General features: G+C 39.5%; 1 protein-coding gene across 1 annotated transcript in view; it reads right to left on the bottom strand.

The window, feature by feature from the left end:
* Trpc4 (transient receptor potential cation channel subfamily C member 4) overlaps positions 1-24069 on the bottom strand; it is a 137160-nt gene that overhangs the window by 88852 nt on the left and 24239 nt on the right. Inside the window, exon 2 of the mRNA XM_052180968.1 lies at positions 19403-19921. Coding sequence (XP_052036928.1) covers positions 19403-19921 — 519 coding nt within the window. The remainder of the gene's footprint in view (positions 1-19402; positions 19922-24069) is intronic.

Consider the following 24069-nt stretch of genomic DNA (forward strand, 5'->3'; position numbering starts at 1 on the left):
GAATGCGACTGTGGAATGCAGATCTCGTTTCTTACACTTATTTCTACTTTAGTTCTGCAGGAGGGGAGGCCCTCACCACATACACACCATTTCTTCAGTCCACATGATCAAATACGTTCAAAATTTCATCCAATATGGCTTTCCCTAGAGTTTACATCCCTCCGCTTTCTCATTTCTCACCTTCCACACCACACTTAGCATCCTCACTCTTCTTAACAAAGCACCAAAACTGGTCTTTCAAACCACACTCTTCGGTCTGGAATCTTCTCTGTTGAACATTGTCATGCTTTGTGTAGAGGGTGGAGAGATGGCTCAGCAATGAAGAGCACTGGCTGTGCTTGCAGATGTCCAGGGTTCAGTTTCCAGGCTCACTACTGTCTGTAACTCCAGTTACAGGGGATCTAGCTCCCTCTTCTGGCATTTGCGGACACTGCACACATGTTGTGCAAACAGACAACTAAATTAAAATATAAAAAACTTAAAAAAGTTAAACATGTTTTGTTGCTTCTAGAGTGAAGGCTGAAATACTTACCCTAGAAGGCCATTCGCTGAGCTAGCCCTACCTGCCACTTTCCAGGGCTAGCCTATGTGTTGGCCCTGGAGACTGAACTTCCTGGTCCCTGGTTTAGTCTCGCCACACGATGACCCTATTACTGCAAACACTTCTGCAAAAACCCCCAGCACTTCCTTCCTGCTCCATTTCCTTGGACATCTGATAAACTGCTGTGCTCCAGAATTGTTATATAGCTCCCGGTATTTATCTCATAATGCTATTTTAAAAAATTGATTCTCCCTGCTGGACTTGGGCACAAACCCAGAAATGCTTTAGTTTATCAATGCCTAATATTACCCGGAGTAAATGGCCACAAATAGTATTGCTTATCAGGCAGAGATAAACAGGTAAAGACATGTAAGAATGAATAAATGTAAACACGTGGTATGAGTCTTATTTCTTCTCTCTGAAAATACATCAGTTCCTAGGATAGTTAATACTGATGGTCAACTTGACAGTATTTATAATCCAAGTCTCTGGGCATGCCTGTGAGTTTTTAATTGGGTTAATTGGTTAGAGGTGGTCACTCTGAATGTGCTAGCATCATTTTGCGGGTGCTCAGGTCATGGACTAAATGAAAAGGAGAAATCAAGTTGAGTTCCAACTTTTATCTTCCTCTGCTTCCTGATTAAAGAGGCAGAGTGGCTAAAAGTCTCCTACTCCTGCAACTGTGCCTTCCCCAAGAGACTTTACACTCAAACTGAGCCAAAACAAAACCACTCTTTCCTATGTTGTCATCATGCATTCTGTCATAGCAGAGAGGAATGATGAAGACAATTCCTAAAGGAATCTGCGAGTCTTGTGTGGTCTAGAGCTGGACGTACTTGTCCAGGTTCAACTTTGAGATGTGTTGACACTTTTTCCCAGGCACCTTAGCCTAGTTATAACAGTCCAGTGAGAGCCAACAGTGCCAAAGCTGTGACTGACACTTTATTTCCGGTTTAGACAGGTACATCTCCTGTGTCAACATGTAGACCTATAAGAAAACTTGCAAAGTAACACATATTAGTGTGGGCTGCCACCCCCAACAGTTTCTTCCTTTTCTAACTCCATTTCCTCAGTTGTCCATAAGATACTAGCAAAATATTGGTTTACAGCAAAAATAACGAGGCTCCATGCTGAAGAATGCAGACTCCAGGGCTGGAAAGGCTGCTCTTTGAAATGCACATTACAAATATAGCTTACTTTAACTTTTATTAATCAAATAACACTCTAAGTGCTTATCACAGTACTGGATGCAAATTGACCACCTCCTTCCTTCTGTCACCAGGCATATGTCCACTGGGACTTTATACTTGCAGAACAACTGGCAAATAGTTCTATATTAGCTCACAACCTTGTAGAAAAGCTGGCTCACTATGTTCAGTCAGGTATTGCTTCCTCTTGTCACTGTCTAGACAGCTAGGACGTTGTTACACACTGGATTGTGACAACGCAGGCCAGTTGCCAGGTCAGATAAAGAGAATTCTGCAAATTCTGCTGCAAAGTCATCCAGTTTTAGCTCAGATTGGCATCCTCTAGAAGCTGCCCTTCTCTCCCAACCTGTAAATGTGCTTGGAAGTTTGAGCTCCTGGCTAGGAATACCTTTCAACCTGTGTCCTACAGAAAAGTATGATAAACCAGCATGTGTTAGGAATCCTGCTAACACAAGAGTCTATGTCATCTTTAGGGCCATTTTTTTTTCATATTTCACAAATGATATGATTGTATTTTAAACTATAATACATAATTTATGTTCAGTGATCATCTTCCTTCTAATGTTATATGCATATATCAGTAGAGACTTCTTTTTTTGACCCATTACAAATCTCTTTATTAACTACTGTCAATGCACACAATCACATCCACACACACACACAATCATCTATGAATAAAACTGAGAGCAACACAAAACTATGAGTATACACATATATATTCAGACAAAAGTTTTATAACCTACCTATTTATAAAAATAGAAACTTATTGCCTAGGTCTCTATAATAGACTTCTGGCAAGAACCATAATAGTAGACACAAAATTCTCAGCCATACAGAAGACCTCCAAAATAATCAGAAAGAGATAAGTTGCATCATAATAATTGTATCACTGTATACTATTGCACACATATTGTTTGGTATGTCAGTACTTTCATATGTAGGTTCTATCCAGTATTGGGTGAGGAAAGCATGGTTTTTCTGCCCCTTCATGTGGTACAGCATCTTCTAACGTAACCAAATCTAACACAAAGGCAAAATCATTCTGGCCATTTTGAGATTGGCATTTTATGTTCTGAAGCCAATAGATAGTATCATAAAATCTGTGGGGTCATTATGTATATAATATTATAAAATCTGCAAGTAAAGATAATTTGTCTTCTTCTTTTCCAAGCTATACAGCCTTGATCTCCTTTAGTTGTCTGTATTTCATTTGCTTATTTACTCTCTCTCTCTCTCTCTTTCTCTCTCTCTCTAACACACACACACACACACACACACACACACACACTGTGTGTGTATTTCAAATTTTCTTGTAGCTGTGTATTAAAGGGAGAGTAGTTTAGAGGTTGCCTTGATTTCTCCATAGTCTTACATAGATTAATGCTTGGGCTATTCTTCAGCCTCCAAGGACGCAAAGGGTCCTAAAGACCAAAGCATATGAGGATTCCAAGTGTGAAAATGAACTCATTCACTCAAGATCAGCTCACTCAGGAGTAAGGAAGAGAGTGCCTAGGATGCATTAGAATAGGCGAGAGAAAGCTTCCTTGGGCTTGGCGCTACTACAATTCAATTCAATTTCAAGTCTTGTTATTTGTATACGTTAATTATCAATGTAATTTTGAATGTAATATTATGGATGTGTCAACTTTAGAAACAGTCTTTTGGATTTCCTCGTTTCATACCAGGGCTGCACATGAAAGAGCAGGGGCTGCCCCACGTCATCGAAAGACTTTAAGTATTTGAGTTATTGCATTCCTAAATGAAATGCCTCTTGAGCCACATATAGTCTCCAGGAAGGGGTTGACACATGGAGAGGGGTCACTTTGAGGGCTGCGGAGACACTGCTGTTGAAATATGAACGCTGGTTCTTAAAAGTTTTTGACATAAATGTCTGATAAACAGATCTTAGGAAAACACAACCTCTCTGCTTATGAGCTATTTTTAATCATTACAAGTCTCAACAAGGGTGATATTTTTAAACTAGGAAGCTGGAAAAAACATCTTTATTTTTAAATTGCCCTTTGTGAGTTTATTTTCCTCTCAGCTGCTCCTCTTGGGGACATCTAAGCTTTGTATTTTCCTTCTCTAGGTGGATACAGAACACTGAGTCTGGGGTCAAAGAATAAAGAAAGGGCTCATCGAACAAGAACCCATACACAGGTGTGGAGATGCTGGGATGGAGCAACACTATCTGCAGATGGAGAACAAAGCTTGGGGTTTGACACCTGGGACTATGTGACTTGTTTCTTTGTAGTCTTGTGTATTCGTAAGACAGAGAAATAGACTCAAAACTGATTTTAGAAGTCAATAATAATTTCATTCTTATCAGTGAGTTACCTTAGTTTGGGGGATTGAAGAGGTTAGAAGTTTTTACCAGGAAAAGTGAACATCTACTAAATGGAAATGTCAGAAAATGCTCTTGGATTAAGCAGAACACCTAGTATTAGATGCAGAGTTAATATCTGTTTTATAAGCTCATGGTATTTAAATATGCATCTTGAATACTATTCATTCCTTAATGCTAAAGTGTATCAGAAGATGTCCAAATAGTTTCAGTCCAAAATCTCATTTGTCAAAACAAAACCCAAATAGCATCATTAATATAAAGAACTGTATGTGTTTGAAAAAAATGTTTCTAAACACATGATTCGTGATCTATGAAAAGAATGATTCCCACCTTGGTATTTGTTGTGATATTTTTATGAGTTACTCCTTTTTAACAAAATCATTTTAGTCAAGGAAGGACAAGAAGAGAATCCTGGTCACTTGCTTTGATTAATTCAGCAAATATATGTTACTCATCTACCGGGAACCAGCTGTGTGCTAGATGCTATAGATCTTGTAATGAACAAAACTAGAATAAATGTTCCACTGTAGTGTTGGTATGTTATCTATGTAATAGGGAGTGAGAGCTATGGAGGCATTGGGAAGGCTATGGCTACCCTCAGAGTGGAACTGTGAGCCACTATTACCATGGCAGGGACTCCAGCGCATGACAGACCCCAGAGAGGAAACGAAGATAACCACAGCAGAAGCAGTCAGTAGTCATTAGGATAAAGCAGAGATTTCCAAATCAATGCCCATATTTGTGGTATTGGTATTTTCTGTCAAGGTAGAGCACCCATGAGGAGTGATATACACTCAGTGTAGGGAATTAACATAGCAATTGATTCTATAGATATGGTAGCTTATAGGGATAGCCCAAGAATCTGTCGGTTCATTTTAATATGTCTCATGACAGGAATACAATTATCTTACATACTAATGTGAATTCATTAGTAACAGAGGCTGGAATATATAGTGAACAGTATCCCTGGAGACTCAACTAGAAGCAGAGGAAAAGCCCATTCTGTCCAAGGTCTTTGTGGTGATATCCTGAAGAACCTCCTTATGGGTCTCCCTGGCTTCAGGTATGTGAGTTCTGGCTTCAGGTATGTGAGTTCTGAATTCCTGAACCTTGAGGTAGTCAGACGGGGCCTCTATAGAAGCAAGAATGTGAAAAGGAACATAGGACTAAGTGTGGAGACCTCAGGGAGGAACCGCCTGTCAGCCAAGAAGAACGACCATCTCAGAGGGAATAAAAGACAAATAAACAAAAAAAAATGTCTACACTGTGATCTTGGACTTCTGACTGCTCTTCAAGAAAACAATTCTTATCCTTTAAAACATGCCATATTATGCACCATCTTGTTTTGGAAACCCTAGCACGAGAATATGAGACCACCTTTTGCTCCTGAAAAGTGAGAACTGAAACTCTGTACAAAGCAAAATGAAGAAAAAAAAAAACAACCCACAACTCTGCAAATTAATGAAAACCAGTTAGTGAAATGACTAGAACAATGTGTTTCCTTTCTTCAATTAATTTTGTCATTGATGATGGTATTTGAAATGGCTGTCAGCCTGACAACAGGCCACGGATGTTCTATACCATAGAGGAAGAAAGTCTGAAATCCAGATTAATTCTGACCTTTAGAAACAGAGGCCAACATTCAGGCAGATGGGATGGGCTAGGAAATGAGAGAAGCCAGAAGCAAGGGCCTTGTTTGTGTGGGATCCTGAGCTGTGTGTGTGCAGAGCGCAGTCTGTGTGGTTACACAGGCTAAAGCAGGTTTGTTGAACTGAGCTGAGGTTTTTAAAACTTGCCTTTGAAATTGAGAAGCAAAACTCAAATTACTTCAGCTGGTTGTAAGAAGCCAAAGAGAAAGTTCAAGAGCAATCGGAGAGAGAGCAGTTCCTGGGTGGCTCTGAGAACAAACCTACCAGACGAGGATTCTAAATAACACTGGAATGATGGCGTCTTAACAAGACCCAAGAAAGCGAGGTAGAAAAATTACCACAATCAATAGAGTTCATCAGATACAAGAGACATGAGGAAAGTTTGGAACTAGAAAGTAAAATATCTAAGTTTTAAGATCACTACTGAGTGGGCTTAACAGTACAATGTTCCAGGGAAGAATAAATCAGTGTGAACACAGATGAACCGGTAGTATCTAATCTGAAGAAGAAGGAGAAATACTAAACAAATGTTAGAACCTCTCTTGCATATGGGACAGTGTCAGTAGACTCAGAAAAAGAAAGAGCTGGGTATGGTGGTGCAGACCTGTGAACCCATCATTCACAGCAGAGACAGGAGGGCAGCAGATTCCAGGACAGCTTTGGCTACATCACAAAACCTTTTCTCAAAACCAAGATCAATGACAAAGAACCAGAAAGAAGAGATAGAGATAGAACGAGAGAGAGATAAAGAGAGGGGTGGGGAGAAGAGAGGGAAAGAGAGAGGGTGGGAAGGAGGGAGAAAGGGAAGGGAGGGAAATCAGTTAGAAAAATAATATTTGAATAATGACTTAAAGACTTCTAAATGGTGATAGATATAAAATTATCATTTTAGGGAAATCAAAAAGCCTCAAAACAGAATGAAGTTGTAGAAAATCATGCCAGGGTACTTGATAGTCAAATTTCTGAAGACTAAGAAAAAAGAGAAAATGTCGACACTACCCTGAGAATGCCATTTCAGAATAGTTTCTCCCTATTCTTCAGACGACTGAGGCCAGAAGGGAATGATTCCAAATATCTACAGAAAGCCAAAAACGAACAAATTCAATCGATCCTATCTTTTTGTTCCCATCCCATAAATAAATACTTTCATTCATTTCAAAACCTCAGACCTATGTCACATCGCATGGTGAATGAGAATGACGCTTGGCAGCCATCTGACCTGAAAATGAGATTGTCCTGGGTTCTTTGTAAGCTCAGTGCTGCCAAGAGGGCGCTGAGAAAGAAGAGGTGGCCTTGTGGTGCTGCGGGCCACTCAGCCTTTCAGGGTTGGCTACAGATGAAGGAGGAGGCCTTGGACATGGGAGGATGGGAAGTTTGAAAGCCAATGGCCATCCCAAGGATGGAAGCTCCCTAAACCTCTCAGCTTTCACTCAGAGAAACCATGTCATATTTTGATGCTTAAACATAAATTAAAGAACCACCGTGTGTTGATTCCTATGCAAGATAAACACTAGACTTCTATGTTGTGACTTCCCCCAGTGCGGGGAGTGAACCGTGCGCTGCTGCAGCTGAGGCCACTGTGATTGCACTGAGCTCCACTCCAATCCCCGCATGTTACAATTCTCATTCTGGAACCATTCCCCGGAACAGGATGCACAAAGGTCGGCTGCTTGCTGCAGTCATGCAGGAAGACCTACGAGAAGGTAAAGCGAGCTGACACCTTCTCCTCTCTAGTCATAGAACCTACAACTGACTGTTAGCTGGGCTCAAAGAAATGGGTAGCTGGAGGTGTTTCTCCCATAGAAGTACTTTTTTTTTTTCTACACACAAATAACTTTCTGAGATGTTTAATGAGCACTTACTTAAATGCTATTGTGTATTAGTTTTGTAAGAAATCTTACCTGAGTAGTCTAAGTTTTGCAAATTTTTAAAATAAGAATGGCTAGTATTTAAGACATGGTACAAGTAAATGTCTATATGTTAACATATGAGACCTGTATGAGACTTGTTGGACTATAGAAATTAATGCTGAGTTAATATATCTAACCCAGATGTGAATTACTTCCAAAATTTTATTTGAATGCACTTACCAAATTGCTGAAGACAGTTTTACTCGTGTACCTTCTTAATATATTCCATTTTTGGCCTATTAATATTAGTTCCTTGTTTTGATTTGTTCGATTTATTTTATCTGTGTGTCAGTTTTTGCCTGCGATGGTGTATGTGCACCAAGTGAGTGCCTGATGTCTGTGTAAGTCAGAAGAGGGCACCTGATCCCCAAGAACTGGAGTTACAGATGGTCATAAGCTACTAAGCGAGTGCTGGGAATCAAACCCAGGTCCTCTGTAAGACAAGAAAGTACAAGAAAGTACATGAGCCATCTCTCCAGCCCTCAGGGGTAGGTATGTCACACTAAAACAGACTCAGTCATTGGTGGAGCCTAATCTTTAAACATATGATCTTGTCGGTGATTTACACAGATACACAGGATAGTGAAAAAAAAAACCAAACCTGCTGGCCATTGCCTGGCAAAATGTTTATTGTAAGTATTTGGAAGATTTTTGAAGAATGGCGCATTTGAAGAGTCTTCCAAACAAAGAACTGTCTTTCTGCACTTCACAGACTAAACATGAAGCTTGCCAAGAGACAGATGAAGAATAGTTTCACATGATTGAAAGCACAGACTACACATTCCTAGTTCTCACAATGCCAATATGAGAGGCAACGTCTTATGGCTGAAGAAGACTGGAAACCATCTCCAGGACTGCCACCGTCGCTACTTTGTCCTCTGTGGCAAAATAACAGACGGCTTACATGAGACAATTATTTCATGTTTTTGTCCACAGTCAGTTTCTCTTGCTTTGGGGGCTGACATGAGACGGGACAATCTGGTGGTCTTGTAAAAGTGGAGGATATGCCTCAGTATTTTCTCAAAGGCGCACTCCAAGTCACCTCAAACTCCCTCCACAGACCCTACTTCCTAAAGTTTCCAGAAATGCAGTAGGGGCACAGGTTAGTGACCAAGCCTTTACTTCATAAGCCTTTGGTGGTGGGGAAGCATTTACAATCTAAACTATAATATTCTCTGAAATCTTAAGAAGATTAGAATAGCAAATGCTGTAATGAGCTCACATTTTTAACGTTTAAAGAAATGCAACCTGCTGTTAAATGGCATGTCTGTGGTCGGTGCCGGAAAGTGGCATTTAAAACTCTCCTCAGGATTTTTTGCTGAAAGCCAGGGATGTCATAGACAAATACTTAATGTTCTAGCTATCTTTACTTTTATTTTTTATACTTATTTATTTACTTATGGTGTGGGGGTAACTCTTAAAGCTGTGCTAATTTTGACTTTTGGAAACGGAAGTAAGTGTTCATGTTGCTTGATTTTATTATTAACAGAGTAATTTGTAAATGACTCAGAATGAAGTTTTCCAATTAATTTCATTTAAGAATGTTTTATTTTATCATTTCCTATTTCCATATCACTGTGTAATGTAGTTTGCAGCCATTCTGATAAATTATTCTAATTTATCATCTAAAGTCCTCTGAAAACAAAGGATATTTTCCCTTTTTGAAATGTGAACTGCATACAGTGATGGTCACCTTACTGAGACCAAACATGTAACATACATGTAACTGTATGTTACATATTTTCTTCTGTTATATGTCAAATATGACTTGTTAAGGGTTTGCATAAAGCCTCTTACTGTATTTTATTTATAATTAAGTTATCCTCCAAACTTTGACCACAGACCTCCCATCCATCATTTTGCTGATTATTTCCAGTTAAATAAAATGATTGTTTGTATTAACAAACATTACTAAAATTTATTTTAAACTCTTCAGAAAAATCTGTATTGCTCAGATTTAAAAAATAAATAAATATGTACTTAGATGAGTGTTTACCTGCATGTAAATCGGTGCATCGTGTACCTGCAGTGATGGTGGTGGCCAGAAGAGGGCACCAGATCCTCTGGAGCTGGAATTACAGGTAGTTATGAGTTGTCATGTAGGTGCTGGGAACCAAACTGGGTCCTCTGGGATAGCAGCCAGTGCTTTTACTCACTGAACCTTCTCTCCACCCCCTGTTGCTTAGATTCACAAGAAGCTAACCCTGTCTATTACGTGGACCTTAACCACTGGTATACACAGAGACCCATTTAATTTTATTTTTTTTCTTAATAAAAGATAATCTATTGGTGAACTTAATTATTTCTAATGCCAAAGAAAGGAAACAAAGATGTGTCTAAGATGTTAAAATGCATTGTATTTATAAATGAGTCTTCAGGTTCTACATGGTTTTTCATTTTACTTTCCCATCCTTTGGTCTTCAGTAATTATTGGACACTATAATCCAAACTTGATGAGAAAAAAACCAATGGCTAGAAAAGACTGACATACATAGCTACAGCAGGACCCAGGTGAGCAGGATCAAGGTTCTGGCATCTTTTAGAATGGTTTTTGCCAATACTTCGTCATTTTGATAAACCAAATCACTATACATGTGGCTATAGGACAGGACTGTGGAAGGCAAGGTCCATTTCAAAATTTTGAGTAAGCAAAGAAAGGTTATCTATGTTATAAACATTTTGTTTTACATGGTATTATAATATATTCTGACTATATTCAAGCTCATTGAGATTGTATAGACTTTGAGTCTGAACACATGCTTGTCTGAGTGGTTAATCTAACTGCAAATTATTGCAAAAATTGATTTTTACTTCTAAAGTAGTTTACTCACTTTGTCTTAAGTGAAAAAGACCTATTTGAGGGTTAAAAGGCAGTAATATACATTTTAAGGTTTTTCAGACCCAAATGATTATCCTTTAAAATATTACATTATAAGCATTTAACACCATCATTTAAAATTCAACTATTTAGCATATGGTGTTCCTCTTCAATCTCCTCCTCCTCCAGGATCCATGGACAACAGGCATAACTATTTATTCTCATGTCCACTCCACCTGCTCCAAAGGAGCTGCCCCCCCCCCAACCCAGTCCATAGAGTCATACACTGAAGCTAGGACAGTGGTCTTGCTCCAAAGGCCAATGCTCTAAACAGTCTTGATTTTGGTTGTTCTTCATTATCAGAAGAAGCTATGGAGATGAGAATGCTGTCTGCAGTGTCTCAGTGTGGGGCAGCACTATACAGTCCAAAGAGAGCAGGCAAAATCCAAATTGTAAAGCTAGGCAAGACACAGGAGGGTACAACCAACATAGCTCACTCCAACACCATTATATTTGAATAGCTCTCGCAGGTGTCTGGCTCCAAAATTCTAATTACTGTATGGTTGCTGCATTACTAACATCCTCGACTGTACTTGCCTGGACAAACAAAAGCCAAACTCTATTACAGATAAAGCTAGGTGTCAACCAATGTGATTTAAAGTACTTTGCTTAACTTCACATCCAGTATTTACCTGATTTGTTCATTACAAAAATGTACACTAACATTTGAAATAACATTTTCACAAATTTGCCTAACCAGTGTTTAAGTATTGCTTGACCCCAGTCCCAGGGAGCCGTCCATTCATGTGGCCTATCCACAGATTTACTAGTGTTGAAGACAGGGGGAGCAGTCAAGAAAATGATACACTAACTTTGTTTTCTCTCCAGACTTCCAGTGATAAAATGCATACAGTGAGTGTCATCAGATATTATAAAAATAGATTTTTGAATTGAAGAATAAAACACCCAGAAAACCTCTGTCGAGCTCATAATAATACTGAGTACATTGTGATTGTTAAATATGGCCACATCAAAACCCTAGTTTTGGTTGTCACAGGGCCCACATTCTCACGAGGAGGAAAGGACTGAGGCACAATTACCATACATTTTGGTAAGTGTACTTACTTACTCCTGAAGCAGACAAGGGAGTACTGAAAAAGTGCCAGAGAGGAAGAGTGGGGCTTAATTATCTGTGTTCCCAAATTTCATTTCATAAAACAAAATCCATGATAGCTCATAATCTTGTTGAGCAGGAATCTATCTGTGACTGGTTCTGCTCCCCCGGGACATTCATAGAAATGACTAAGTAACAACCCCAAAGTAAAGGCACTGGGCACACAGGGCACACATGGCACACAGGGCACATAGGGCTGGGGAGAGCTGGGGAGAAGGGTGGAGAAATGGGTGATGTCGTACAGAGAGCATTGACTTTCAGCTGGGGAAAAGGGCTAGCCCTGGAGGTGAGGGGATGGGGAGGAATGGATGAGCAGCCCTGTGAATGGACTGGACCAACAGGACAGTCCACTGAGGAGTCATTGAGAAGCCATTAGGTGAAGCTGAGATTGGATTGGATCATCTTGGATTGGATCATCCCCACACAGCTTAGAGGCGCTTCCTCTTCCTAGCCATCCTTTCTAATGTCTTTCCCAATGAACTGTGATGCAGGCTTCTTCTGGAAGCATCCCATAAAAGGCATCTACTACACAGTGCAAGTTTTCAATGTCGTTGTCATCAGCCTTGCCTTGTTGGCCATAGAGAACTTTTTCTTCTGCACATATGCCTCTTTGGAAATAAATTCCTTAATTTTTTCCAATTATTTAAAACAAAATTAAATATAAGCTAACTACTGTGTTTAATTTAAAGGTAATGTTTGCTGCTTTATTTTTCTTTAGGATGTGGAACTGTGATTTCTTAATCAGTGCACTTGTAAAGGCTAACTAAACATTTATATAATGTAGATACACGCAATCGCAAATTTTACTGTAGAAGGAATAAAAATGTAATTACGTTCAGATAAGAATTAAGAGAAAGTAGTTACATGTCATTTAATTAGCTGCAAAGAAACCCACAGGGACCGAGTTCCAAGTTCTTAAAACCTAGTGTTAAATTAAATGCCTAATGACCTGTCATAATTCTGTCAGTTGCCTGACAAGTCCTGAACAGGCATTCTCTCCCTCCATTACTCAGTGGCAGGCACAGAAATGCGTGAACATGTGATGCTCAGAAGGAAGCAGAGGAGATGCATCTGGGAATTTGAGATCCACAGCAGTAGGAGGTGTGTGTAATCACCTGGAGCAAAGAAGCAGGCGCTAGCATTCAGTGAGTGCTTGCCCCAGAGCAGCAGCAGAGAGCGGGCGGCTACAGGGAGGCCGATCCCTCCTATACATTTTATGGAACTTGGTGTGGTTTCTTGAGCTGACATCCTAGAACCTGTCTGGTTGGTTGTTCACTCTCATGGGGAAGAGGATCATTGTTCACCAAGCCACCAACAGTTCTTATAAAAACGCTAGAAGTGAGGTGATCATCAGTTCCTCTGTGACTGTATTTTAGGGGTGACTTTAGGTAGAAGCACATCCTTAAAGCAAATATAGAGCACATCCTTCTATATATAGAGTAGACAGACAGATAGATAGATAGATAGATAGATAGATAGATAGATAGATGCATACATACATAGATAATAGATGGATGATAGATAGGAAGACAGAAACACAGAGAGACAGAGACAGACAGAGAGGGCGTAATTTCCACAACTACCTATCAAAAACACATGGTGGCTTTCCAGGGATCCCAATAAGGTTGATTGTTGATACAGAACACTAGTAGCATTTGGAAGTTTATATTTAATGAGGTCATTCATTTGCATTGTAGGAAGTTTGGACTGAACTATCATTCTCAGTAGATAGCTTATGAAAGAATCAAAGGCCTTGCGTCTGACTTGGGGTGTTTTCGGTTTGTGAGTGTGCATCACCCACCTGTCTGCTGGCACACTCCCCTTGGGTAGTCTTACAGCTACAGCCTTTGAGCCTCCTTTGATGCCTGTATCATTTCCTGAACATGAAAGTTTAGATAAATTCAGAAACATAAAACTGTAACTCTTGGCTGGTGCAGAGGAACTCTAGAGAGCTGGAATCAGCTCAGTTCCCCTACAGTGGGAGGGTTGAACTGACAAGGACCTTCCCTTCTTTCATTCAGTTCAATCAAGGCTAGGTAAAAGGAAAATAAGGAGGGCTTAAGAGAGGGGCTGATCTAATGTTGATTTCTCTCCGCCCTTTACCAACCCTATTAACTCACAAGACCAGAACCCAGGTTAGTGCCAAAGGTACATTCAACACCACAATGCTGCTGACAAGCTTCTGTTAAAGGAAGAGGTAAATTAAAGTAGGTATTTTTCAGCTGTTTTGCAAAGTCATAAAGAGGTGGATCGGTAATGTTTCACTGAATAGGATGTATTTATTTGCTTTCTGTTATGCAGTATCTAGGTTTCTGGATTAGTTTTTCACAGTGTTCTCAATGATGTGTGACTGAACCTAGATAAGATTTTGACTATACAAATACTTAGGGAATCTGTCAAGCTCTCCACACACATCCAGTGACTTTACAAACATGACGAATGACAGCATGGGAATAATTTTGACCTTCACAAATTCTACATCCTAGAAGATTATGCCAAGACCAGGTGGCAAACTTCCTCAGACATGTCCTCAGCCTTGCCTCTCTCTTACCTATAAAACACAGGAGGAATTCTGGTCTAGCTATGGGTAATGGTACATATTTCTGACATTTCCCCAGTATTTCATGACTGTTCATTTTGAATGTCACTGTAATATGAGCATTGGGTTCCTCTATGTCACAGCTCTGAGTAAGACCAAAAGGATTATTGACACATATAACAATTGACAAGCAACTTATTGACTATACAACAATAGGTACAAAGAAGAAATAGGTTCTGCCATTGATCTAAACTTGCACTCAGAGTCCAACAGTTAATAAGATAACATTTGGCACCGTTTAATTCTCTGTGACTGGGAATCCATACAGTAAAATAAAATAGAAAGCAAATGGTATAAACAGCTTGTCTGTTTCAAGATTTGTGTACAGCAGCTGCAGAATTTAAGTCTCTATACTGCCCTGCCTGACTGGTGAAGGGTAGCATCTGCTCTACAAAAGCATGATTCCTATAATTATGACATCTTTAGTTTAATTCATAGACATGGGTAGATTCCTGGCAGGTAAGATACTGGCATTTCTTTTGGGAAAAACTTTTGAACAAATCTTCAATCCAGTTCTAGCACAAGGGCTGTTAATGTATATGTTGCTTGTTTTTGTCAAGTTGACACAGGCTGGTATCATCAGGAAAGACAGGCTCTTGAAAAAGAAAAAAGAAAAAAAAAGAAAGAAAGAAAATACCTCGATAGATGGCCTATAGCCAATTCTGATTCAACTTTCCTTGAATAATGAATGATTGGCGTGGGAGATCCAAGACCACTATGGTGGGAGGTGTCGCCATGGGACAAGTGGTCTTGGGTGGCATGTGTGTGTGTGTGTGTGTGTGTCTTTGGGTGTGTGTGTGTCTATATATATGTATATATGTGTACACACACACACACACACAAACTAAAAACAAAACAGACCAAAAGCAGCTCCAGCCTGGGGGATCAGGCCCGTAAGCAACAGTGTGCACATGCTCCATTATGTCCAGTCACCAGTTCCTACCTTGGGCTCCTGCCCTGACTTCCTGCAGTGATGGAGTGTGGCTCGAAAGTGTGAGATGAGCTAACCACCCCCATCCTACCCCTATGCTGCTTTTGATCAATGTTTTATCAGAACAATAGTAAGTAAACCAAGACAGTGCATGAATTCATAACGTAACTATTTCTGATATTACTATAAACCCTGCCATTTAATCAGGAAATCCAAGCATACAAAAACATGCCCAGAACTATCTGGAATTGAGGGGATCTCCATTTTGTTCAGATGTATACATTACTGACACAGAGAGACTGGTGAGCAAGGTGGGGATGCTCCCAGTGCGGTGTAGGGTGTATATAATGAGGGAGTGCTCAGGGAAGCAATATACATGTATATATATGTGTATATATATATATATGTATGTATATATGTATATATATTTTATAGAAATCTATTCCTTATACAATCACTAGCACATTAGCTCCCTGAAAGGCTTTAAATTGCAGTCAATGTACTGACTGTCCTAACATGGAACTCAGTGACTTTGTACACAGTCAGATCTTTACCCCACACAGGAATGCATCCCAGGGTAGGTGGGCCCTGGGGTGAACATCTGAGAACAAGGAAGGACTTAGCTAACCTGAAGATTAACGGGAAGGAACACGACACAGGCCTGAGGCAAACCTCCGATTTGTTCAGACAAAACCAAGGAAAAGCTACAATAAAAACTTGGAAAGCAGGGCATTCCACTAAAGCAGAGTTTTATTTAATATGCAGGGTCTTGCTCAAAATCTTAGAATCAAATATATCTGAGGTCAATACTTTCTGGATAATCTAGAAATATGTTTCATAAAACCCAATTTCCGATTTTAAAGCATATACACAAGAGTAAAATTTTATTACGGATTTTTTTATGCTACCATCGGTCAAACAATTTCGTGTTGCCTCGTGAAAACTGTCAGCCCCAGGGAGGAAAAAAAAAAACTGCTCATTGATAACAATTGAAGAATGAGCAACCCTAGAAGAATTATTGTCATTTTCTTCTCCGCTGACATCTCTAAGGATGAAAGGAGAAAATGCAAATTGCATTTTTTAAGAAGCACTCCTCTAAAAGGCCATTACTAATTCTTACTTTCTTATTACAGGTTTTATTTGGTCTGTCTTTCATCTTGGTGTTTTGGTGGGTCCTATTACCGCCAACATCACAGCTGCATATTAGCGGAATAACAGAGGCACCCTGAAAGGTTGTTGGGAATGATCTTGCCTTCTGCTGTTGTCTTGCCGTTAACATGACAAACAAGAGACTTAAATGGTGACTTTTGTTCCCCAGATGTTGAAGGTGAGCTCACTTTGTAAAATCATGAAATAGACAAAGAACGGAGATAAAGAAACAAGTATTAAGGGGGATAAATGTTTTTAATGGTCCGATGTGTTCACTGTCTCTCCGAATGGACTAGAAGGTGTGCGGAGGGCTGAGCTGTGTCATCAAGCAGGAACAAGGGCCCTGAGTTCTGTCTGGAGTTTGGTATGTGAAACAGTCAAAAGCATTAATGAGGGAGAAATGAAAGAATGACCCAGCTCTTTTGTAAGCCATCATGCACAAGCATGCGTGTATGTAAGAGATGCACGCTAAAATAATATAAATGATATATTATAAATAATATATAAAATAATATAAATTATATTTTATAAATAATATAAAATGTCTTGTTTTTTTAAAAGAAAGAATTCAGTAGCTTAAAGGAATAAGTCTCACTAAAAGCATTCTGTCAGTAGGATACTGAAAAGCAATTTATCAGGAATTTGTTGAGGGGCTTTCAAAAAGTCTCTGTGACTAAAAGTAAAGTTAAAACTGAAGGAGCAAGATCAGTGTAAAATATAATAATAAATAAAAAACAAATAAAACCACTTGATTCGGGGCTGCTAAGATGAACACTTGAACCTAGCAGACTGCCTCTTTGTTTTTTGTTTTGTGGTTTGAACATCTGGGTGATTTTTATTACAATCACAGAGTAAAGGGAAAAAAAAAATCAGTGCTGCACAGGCGACCTTGACAATCCTTAACCAGTCCTGTAAATGCCCCAACCCTGAAGAGAACTAAAGAAAGGCGATCATCATGCTGTGCTAACAAAGATCTTTTAATCCTGCCCCCAAATCTGAGTCCTGTCTATTAGCAATCAGGCACCTCCATGGCTAGCCGGAGGGTCCTGGCGACAGCAGGACAAGCCTTCACTAGCTTCAGAGAGGGGACACATTTCCACTGTGGGGGTTGCTGCATGGCCTCCTCCTGCGCATGCACTCCATCTGAATAAGCAACTCCATTTCTTCTCCCTCTCCCCCCTTCTCCCCCTCTCTCCCTCTCTCTCTGTATCCCCTCCTCCTTTTCTGATAAGCCCCCCACGTGAGACCTGTAGCATGGTATGACTTCTTAGATTCTGCTGCCTAGCTCCAACGCTGTCACCCTAAGTCCCATCATGTACAATGCGTACAGTGGATTTTTCACTCTGGTCTTTAGAACCTTCAGAATCAAATACGTTCCTGTATCACTTTATCTGTCTGCTCTGCGTGTTAAAATTGTTTTAGTTTCTTTTAGACAATGGATCCTTGATTCTTAAACATAAGGACCCCAAGGCCCAAGTCAGCACAAACTCAGCGACTTCAGAGTCTGGGGAAGTGCGCAGAGCCTTCCACTGTTCCCACCCCTCTCAGGGAGACTACAGTTAGTCTCTGGTGCCACGAGAACCACACAATACTCAGAACCTAAGAAAGCGAGTGCGGGTAGCGGGAATCTGAATCATTTAGTAAATATCGGTGCAGAGCTGATGGGGAACAGGCAACGGCCGGTAGAAACGCAAGGGGACATTTTGAAACTGAGTCATCTCAGGGTTAGAGAGATTGCTCGGCAGTCAAAAGCCCTGGCTCCTCCTGTACAGCCCTCAGTTTTGGCAGCCACATGGACGCCCACAGCCGTCTATAACTCCAGTTCTGAGGGACCTGATTTCCCCTTCTGGATTCTGCAGGCTCTGCATGTATATGGCACATATACAGTCAGGCAGAGAGTCATACACATAAAATAAAAATAAATCTTAATAGAAATAAAGTAGAATTCCTTAGACTCTTTTCTATACCCATCCTTTCCATATTATGTAGCTTTCTTCCATCTTGGTTAGGATAGGTAATTATTTTCTTTCAAGAGTGAAAGAGAACAAATGTTTTATGAAGGTTAAAATAAGCACCCAAATGACAAAACAAACAAAAACAAAAGCAAAACAAAACAAAAACTACCCACCTCTCACAACTGGATGTAATCAGATATTGTGACTGATACAGATGTGAGTGGTTCAGGTACAGATGTCAGTTGTTTAGGTACAGATATGAGTGGTGTACAGATGTGAGTGGCCTAGGTACAGATGTGAGTGGCCTAGGTACAGATGTGAGTGATGTAGGTACAGATGTGAATTGTTTAGGTACAGATGTGAGTGGCCTAGGTACAGATGTGAGTGGTTTAGTTTTTTTCACTGAAAACATCAAAATCTACCAAAATTTCATTTAAAAGCTATTTCCCATGACCAATTCTTTTGCCCCTATTCCTGACAGATCAAGAAGGTGAGCAAACAGGAGAAAGCTCCTATCGATTTATTACTGTTGAACAGAAGGCTCTTCTTGTGTTGGCTCCTAATAATACATTCAAGTATAATAGCTTAAAATCAATTAGTAGTCCTTACACCCACCCACAAAATTTGTAAGGAACATATTTTAAATATATATTTTTTTATATTTTAAATTTTAAATATATTTTAAATATATGTATTTAAAATGTTCATATATATATATGAACATTATAATATCAGTTTTATTAAGTAAACGAGAAAATTCAACACACTTTGTGTGTGACCCTCTAGAGGGTCTAGAGGGTTTAGCATCTAGATTCACAAGAGTCATAAATGGAAGAGTCAAAATTCTCCATTTGCTCTGGGGAATCGCAATTTGTTGGTTTTCCATTTTATTACAAGTGAGCGTACGTGCTTTCACACAGATGCCAAAAGCAACTTCAAATCATTGGACCACTTATCACTATTCTTCAGTGTGGAGATAATTATGAATCCAGTTAACGTTAAATGCCACCTCCTCACAAGAGAATAAAAGTGCTGTTAAATGTACCACTAATTCTGAGTAGCACTGGCTTGTCAGTGATGCGGTTCTGTCTCATTGATGGATTGTGTCTGGCAGTACTCACCTCTTTCTGACGGTACTTAATGGCTAATTTTAGCCTCGCAAGATCATTTCCACTCTGTTCTTCGATCAGGCTATTGTCATCACGGTAATTAAGAATGATTTCCAGCTCCCTGGAACTCCGTGTCTGATCTAGGAGGTCCTTAGCAAATTGTTTGCACTGTCTAGACAGCTCCTCATACTCCGACTTGAATTCATTCTCCACCTTGCTCAGTTCTTGCAGCTCCCAGCTTAACTGAAAGGCGGTAAGGAAAGGGTCTTCGCTGGACAGGGCAATGAGCGAGGGGCTGGCCAACGCCTTGTAGATGTTGAGCCTGGACCGTGAGTGCCTGAGGCTGTCCACGTCCGAGCTGGAGACACACTCGACACAGTTGCAGCGGACTTCGTGGGGTCTGGGCACTGAGACACCTTTCTGGACCAAAAGTTTGATTATCTCATAATTATTTGTATGTGCAGCCAAGATGATGGGTGTGATGTCTGGCGTGAACTCAGAGAACTGCTTATCAAGGAGAATGGGAGGCACCTGAAAAGAGAAGAAGGCAGAGGTGTGGGTGCACATTCATTTCTTGAAGCTTTTGAATTTCAAACAGCACAGGGCAGCCGGGCTAAGCAAGGATCATAAATCATTTGTCATGTTTCCTCCATCACCCCAAAAATGACCAAAAATAATTCAAGAAAATGTAATGCCAACAGAATAAAATGCAAAATAAATTGTGACCTTTTTTTTTCTGAAATCTTAACATGGGTGGTCATGGGAGCTATTTATGATATGAAAAGCCTTCCTTACTCCTAAGTTATTTCTCAACAGATAATCTTTTCTTTTCCACAGATACTAGTTTGAAAATAAATAAATAAACTTTTTAAAAGTTGTTTTTAAAACTGAGATCCTGGGGCTAGTGAGATTGTCCAGTGGATAGAACATTGGCTGATCTTGCAGAGGACCCGGCTTTAGTTCCTAGCATCAACACGGTGCCTCACAACTGTCTGTAACTCCAGTTCCGGGGCATCGGGCACCTTGTACTGGCTATTGTGACCATGAAGCACACATGGTATACATACATACCTGCAAGCAAACACTCATGATGACTTTGAATGGTTTTTTAAGTCTTACTGAAAAGATAACGATGCTTCTTTTCTTTTTTTCTTTTTTTCATCTTTTCTTTCTTTCTTTCTTTTTTTTTTTTTTTTTTTTTTTTTTTTTTGGTTTTTTTGGATTTGGTTTTTTTGAGACAAGGTTTCTCTGTATAGCCCTGACTGTCCTGGAACTCACTTTGTAGACCAGACTGGCCTTGAACTCAGAAATCTGCCTGCCTCTGCCTCCTAGAGTGCTGAGATTACAGGTGTGCACCGCTGCTGCTGCCGCCGCCGCCGCCACCACCACCACCGCCGCCACCACCACCACCACCTGGCTGATAATGATGTTTCTAATGGAGTCATTTTAACATCATATAGTCATCTGGACACAAGCTCTGTTTCCACATGTGCCAACTGCTGATCTCAGACTTCATCCCTGTACTTCGTTGGCTCCAATCTGAGGCATATAATTTTAAAAATCCATAGTGTGATACTTTATCCAAATTTAGAAATACCTGTTATTAGGATATGTATTTTTACACTAAGAGTGAAATAAAAAATTTTAGGAGTGAAATTTATCCTAACATGACAGCTATCCAATCTGAGAGTCTTTGTCCTTTTCTATTCAGAATTTCTTAGAATATATTACACTGACAGAAAAAAATGTGCACATAGATTATTTTGTGTATTAGAGCTGTTAAAAATAGTATACTTTTTTTCTGTCTGTCTGTATGTATGTATATATGTATGTATGTATGTATGTATGTATGCTTGTTTTCAAGACAGGATCTCACTATGTAACTCTGACTGTCCTGTAACTATGTAAAGCAGGCTGACCTTGAGCTCACAGAGTTTACCTGCCTCTGCCTCCAGAGTGCTGGGATTAATGGCATGGACCACCACGCCCAGCTAGTATCCATATTCTATTATGGATAATTTTCTTAGTTGGGCATATAACATGGGAATAGATTTCTAACTCTGTTCCACGTAGAATAGTTTGCTTAGCAACATGAAGTTTCCATGATTCAAGAGTCTTCTGAATGCTCTAGCAGACAAAGAACAGAGCTTTATAAAACAGATACTTCTTCCAAGAAGTTTAATCAAAACTGGCTGGGTTCTGCAGTGATATTTTGTTCGCAGGTATAATCTTTCAGTGTAATATAATAACAACGCTTTTAAAACTTGGTTTATATCATTAGTCATTAGGGAAATGCAAATCAAAACAACCCTGAGATTTCACCTCACACCAGTCAGAATGGCTAAGGTTAAAAACACAGAAGACAGCAGGTGTTGGCGAGAATGTGGAAAAAGAGGAACACTTCTCCACTGCTAATGGATTGTAAGATGGTACAACCACTATGGAAATCAGTCTGGCGGTTCCTCAGAAAACTGGACATGACACTTCCAGAGGACCCTGCTATACCACTCCTGGGCATATACCCAGAGGATTCCCCAGGACACATGCTCCACTATGTTCATAGCAGCCCTATTTATAATAGCCAGAAGCTGGAAAGAACCCAGATGTCCCTCAGTGGAGGAATGGATACAGAAAATGTGGTATATTTACATAATGGAGTACTACTCAGCAATTAAAAACAGCAAATTCATGAATTTTTTAGGCAAATGGTTGGAACTGGAAATATCATCCTAAGCGAGATAACCCAATTACAAAAGAATACACATGGAATGCAATCATTGATAAGTGGATATTAATTAGCCCAGAAGCTCTGAATACTGAAGATACAATTAGCATATCAAATGATTCCCATGAAGAAGGAGGAAGAGGTCCCTGATCCTGGAAAGGCTTGATCCAGCATTGTAGTGGAGTACCAGGACAGAGAAAAGGGAGGGGGAATGATAGGAGAATGGATGGAGAGAAGAGGACTTATGGGACATATGGGGAGGGAGGAACTGGGAAAGGGGAAAGCATTTGGAATGTAAACATAGAATATAGAAAATAAAAAATATATATATATAAAAAAATAAAACTTGGTTTATAAATGTTTTCTCCCTCACACAAATAGAAAAGTCTTTGAGTTTCTAATCCAAACCATTTAAAGTTTATTTTAAATACTAATTAACAGATTAAATTAACTATTTAAAATTTGAAAATCCATGCATATACCCAATTATACAAAGGCATATTTCTATGTAAACTACTCAATCAAGAACAAGTGACATTTATATGAATCAATCAATGAACAGGTAGATGAGTGGATAGGTGGATAGATTGATGGATGGATGGATGGATGATGGATGGAAGGATGATGGAAAGGTGATTGATGATGGAAAGAGGGATTGCTTAGGCTACACTCTTCTCCAATCAAATTTAATCTTACCATCTCAGGGCTAACACCCTGCTACTAGAGTAAGCAGGGTGCAGATTGACAACATACAGCAACACATCTCTCTGGTCTCAGGGTAAGGTGAAGGATTTACCAGCATGCCGATAGTCCAGGAAGCAAAGATGACAAGGCCTTCTACTGTATGTGGGTGGCTGCAACTTTGAATGCACTAGCAGTTTAACCTGACATAAGATGAAATCTTGACCTAGGGATAGTTATAGAAGGCAGCTGAGAGTGAACCGACTACCTTTACATGCCTACAGCTCTAAATGTACAGGTCTTTAATGTATATATGCATGAATTCACAAAATCTTAGGTTGCCCGTGGAGCCTAATGCAGAGAACCCTACTCTGAACAAGGCATGTGGCACTTGTGGGGAAAGTATTTAAATATGTTTATAATATGTCATATGTGCATGCATACACAGGTACACTTCTCCACGAATGTTCAAGATGGACATAATGAAAGGTAACTGAACTGATTGTGAATTAGTGATCAGCATATCAGAAACATAGAATAATAATGACATCATCAAAATTGATTTTTTTACCTATAATAATAATTTAAAGGAACTACATATATCATTTAAGAGCCAGAAAAATTAAAATATATATCCTCTGTGTTCATATATATATATATATATATATATGAACACACAAGTGTGTGTGTGTGTATATATTATTTTTTTTCTATCATATTCTAATTTAAACTCTTTACACATGGACAGCACTCAGTAGGTTTAAAACACAACACATGAAATTGGGAGATACAAGAACATGGGGTGGGAGTCATTGGGTTGGGGGAGGAGTGGATGTGGATATCATAAAAACAAAACCAGTAAAAGTGCCTAAGCCCCACTGAATTGAAGTCAGAAGAGTCAACAGAGGGTTTTTATTGCAATGTACTGATCAAAGAGTTTATCATTGATCATTCAGAGAAAAAAATTGAGAAATTGGACTTTCAGGAAAGGAAAGTATCATATTTAATTTTTGAAACAATGAGGTTATAATTTCTGAGAGATAGAAGGCTCTATCTTTAAAATTATAGACATCAAGTGGAAAAAGCTGTTTGTAACACAGACAACACACATGCACAAGGGTGCAAACACTCATGGCAGTTTTCTTCCTAAAGGAAAATATCTGGCAAGCGTATCATATAAGTAAAAGGAAACACAAGCAGTAAGGAGGTCCCTGTTCTAAGCAATGATTGGTCTATGGAAGATTGCCCAGACCTCTGGTGTGCTAAAACAATC

The sequence above is a fragment of the Apodemus sylvaticus genome, chromosome 4 (genome assembly GCF_947179515.1).
Source record: "Apodemus sylvaticus chromosome 4, mApoSyl1.1, whole genome shotgun sequence".
NCBI lineage: Eukaryota > Metazoa > Chordata > Mammalia > Rodentia > Muridae > Apodemus > Apodemus sylvaticus.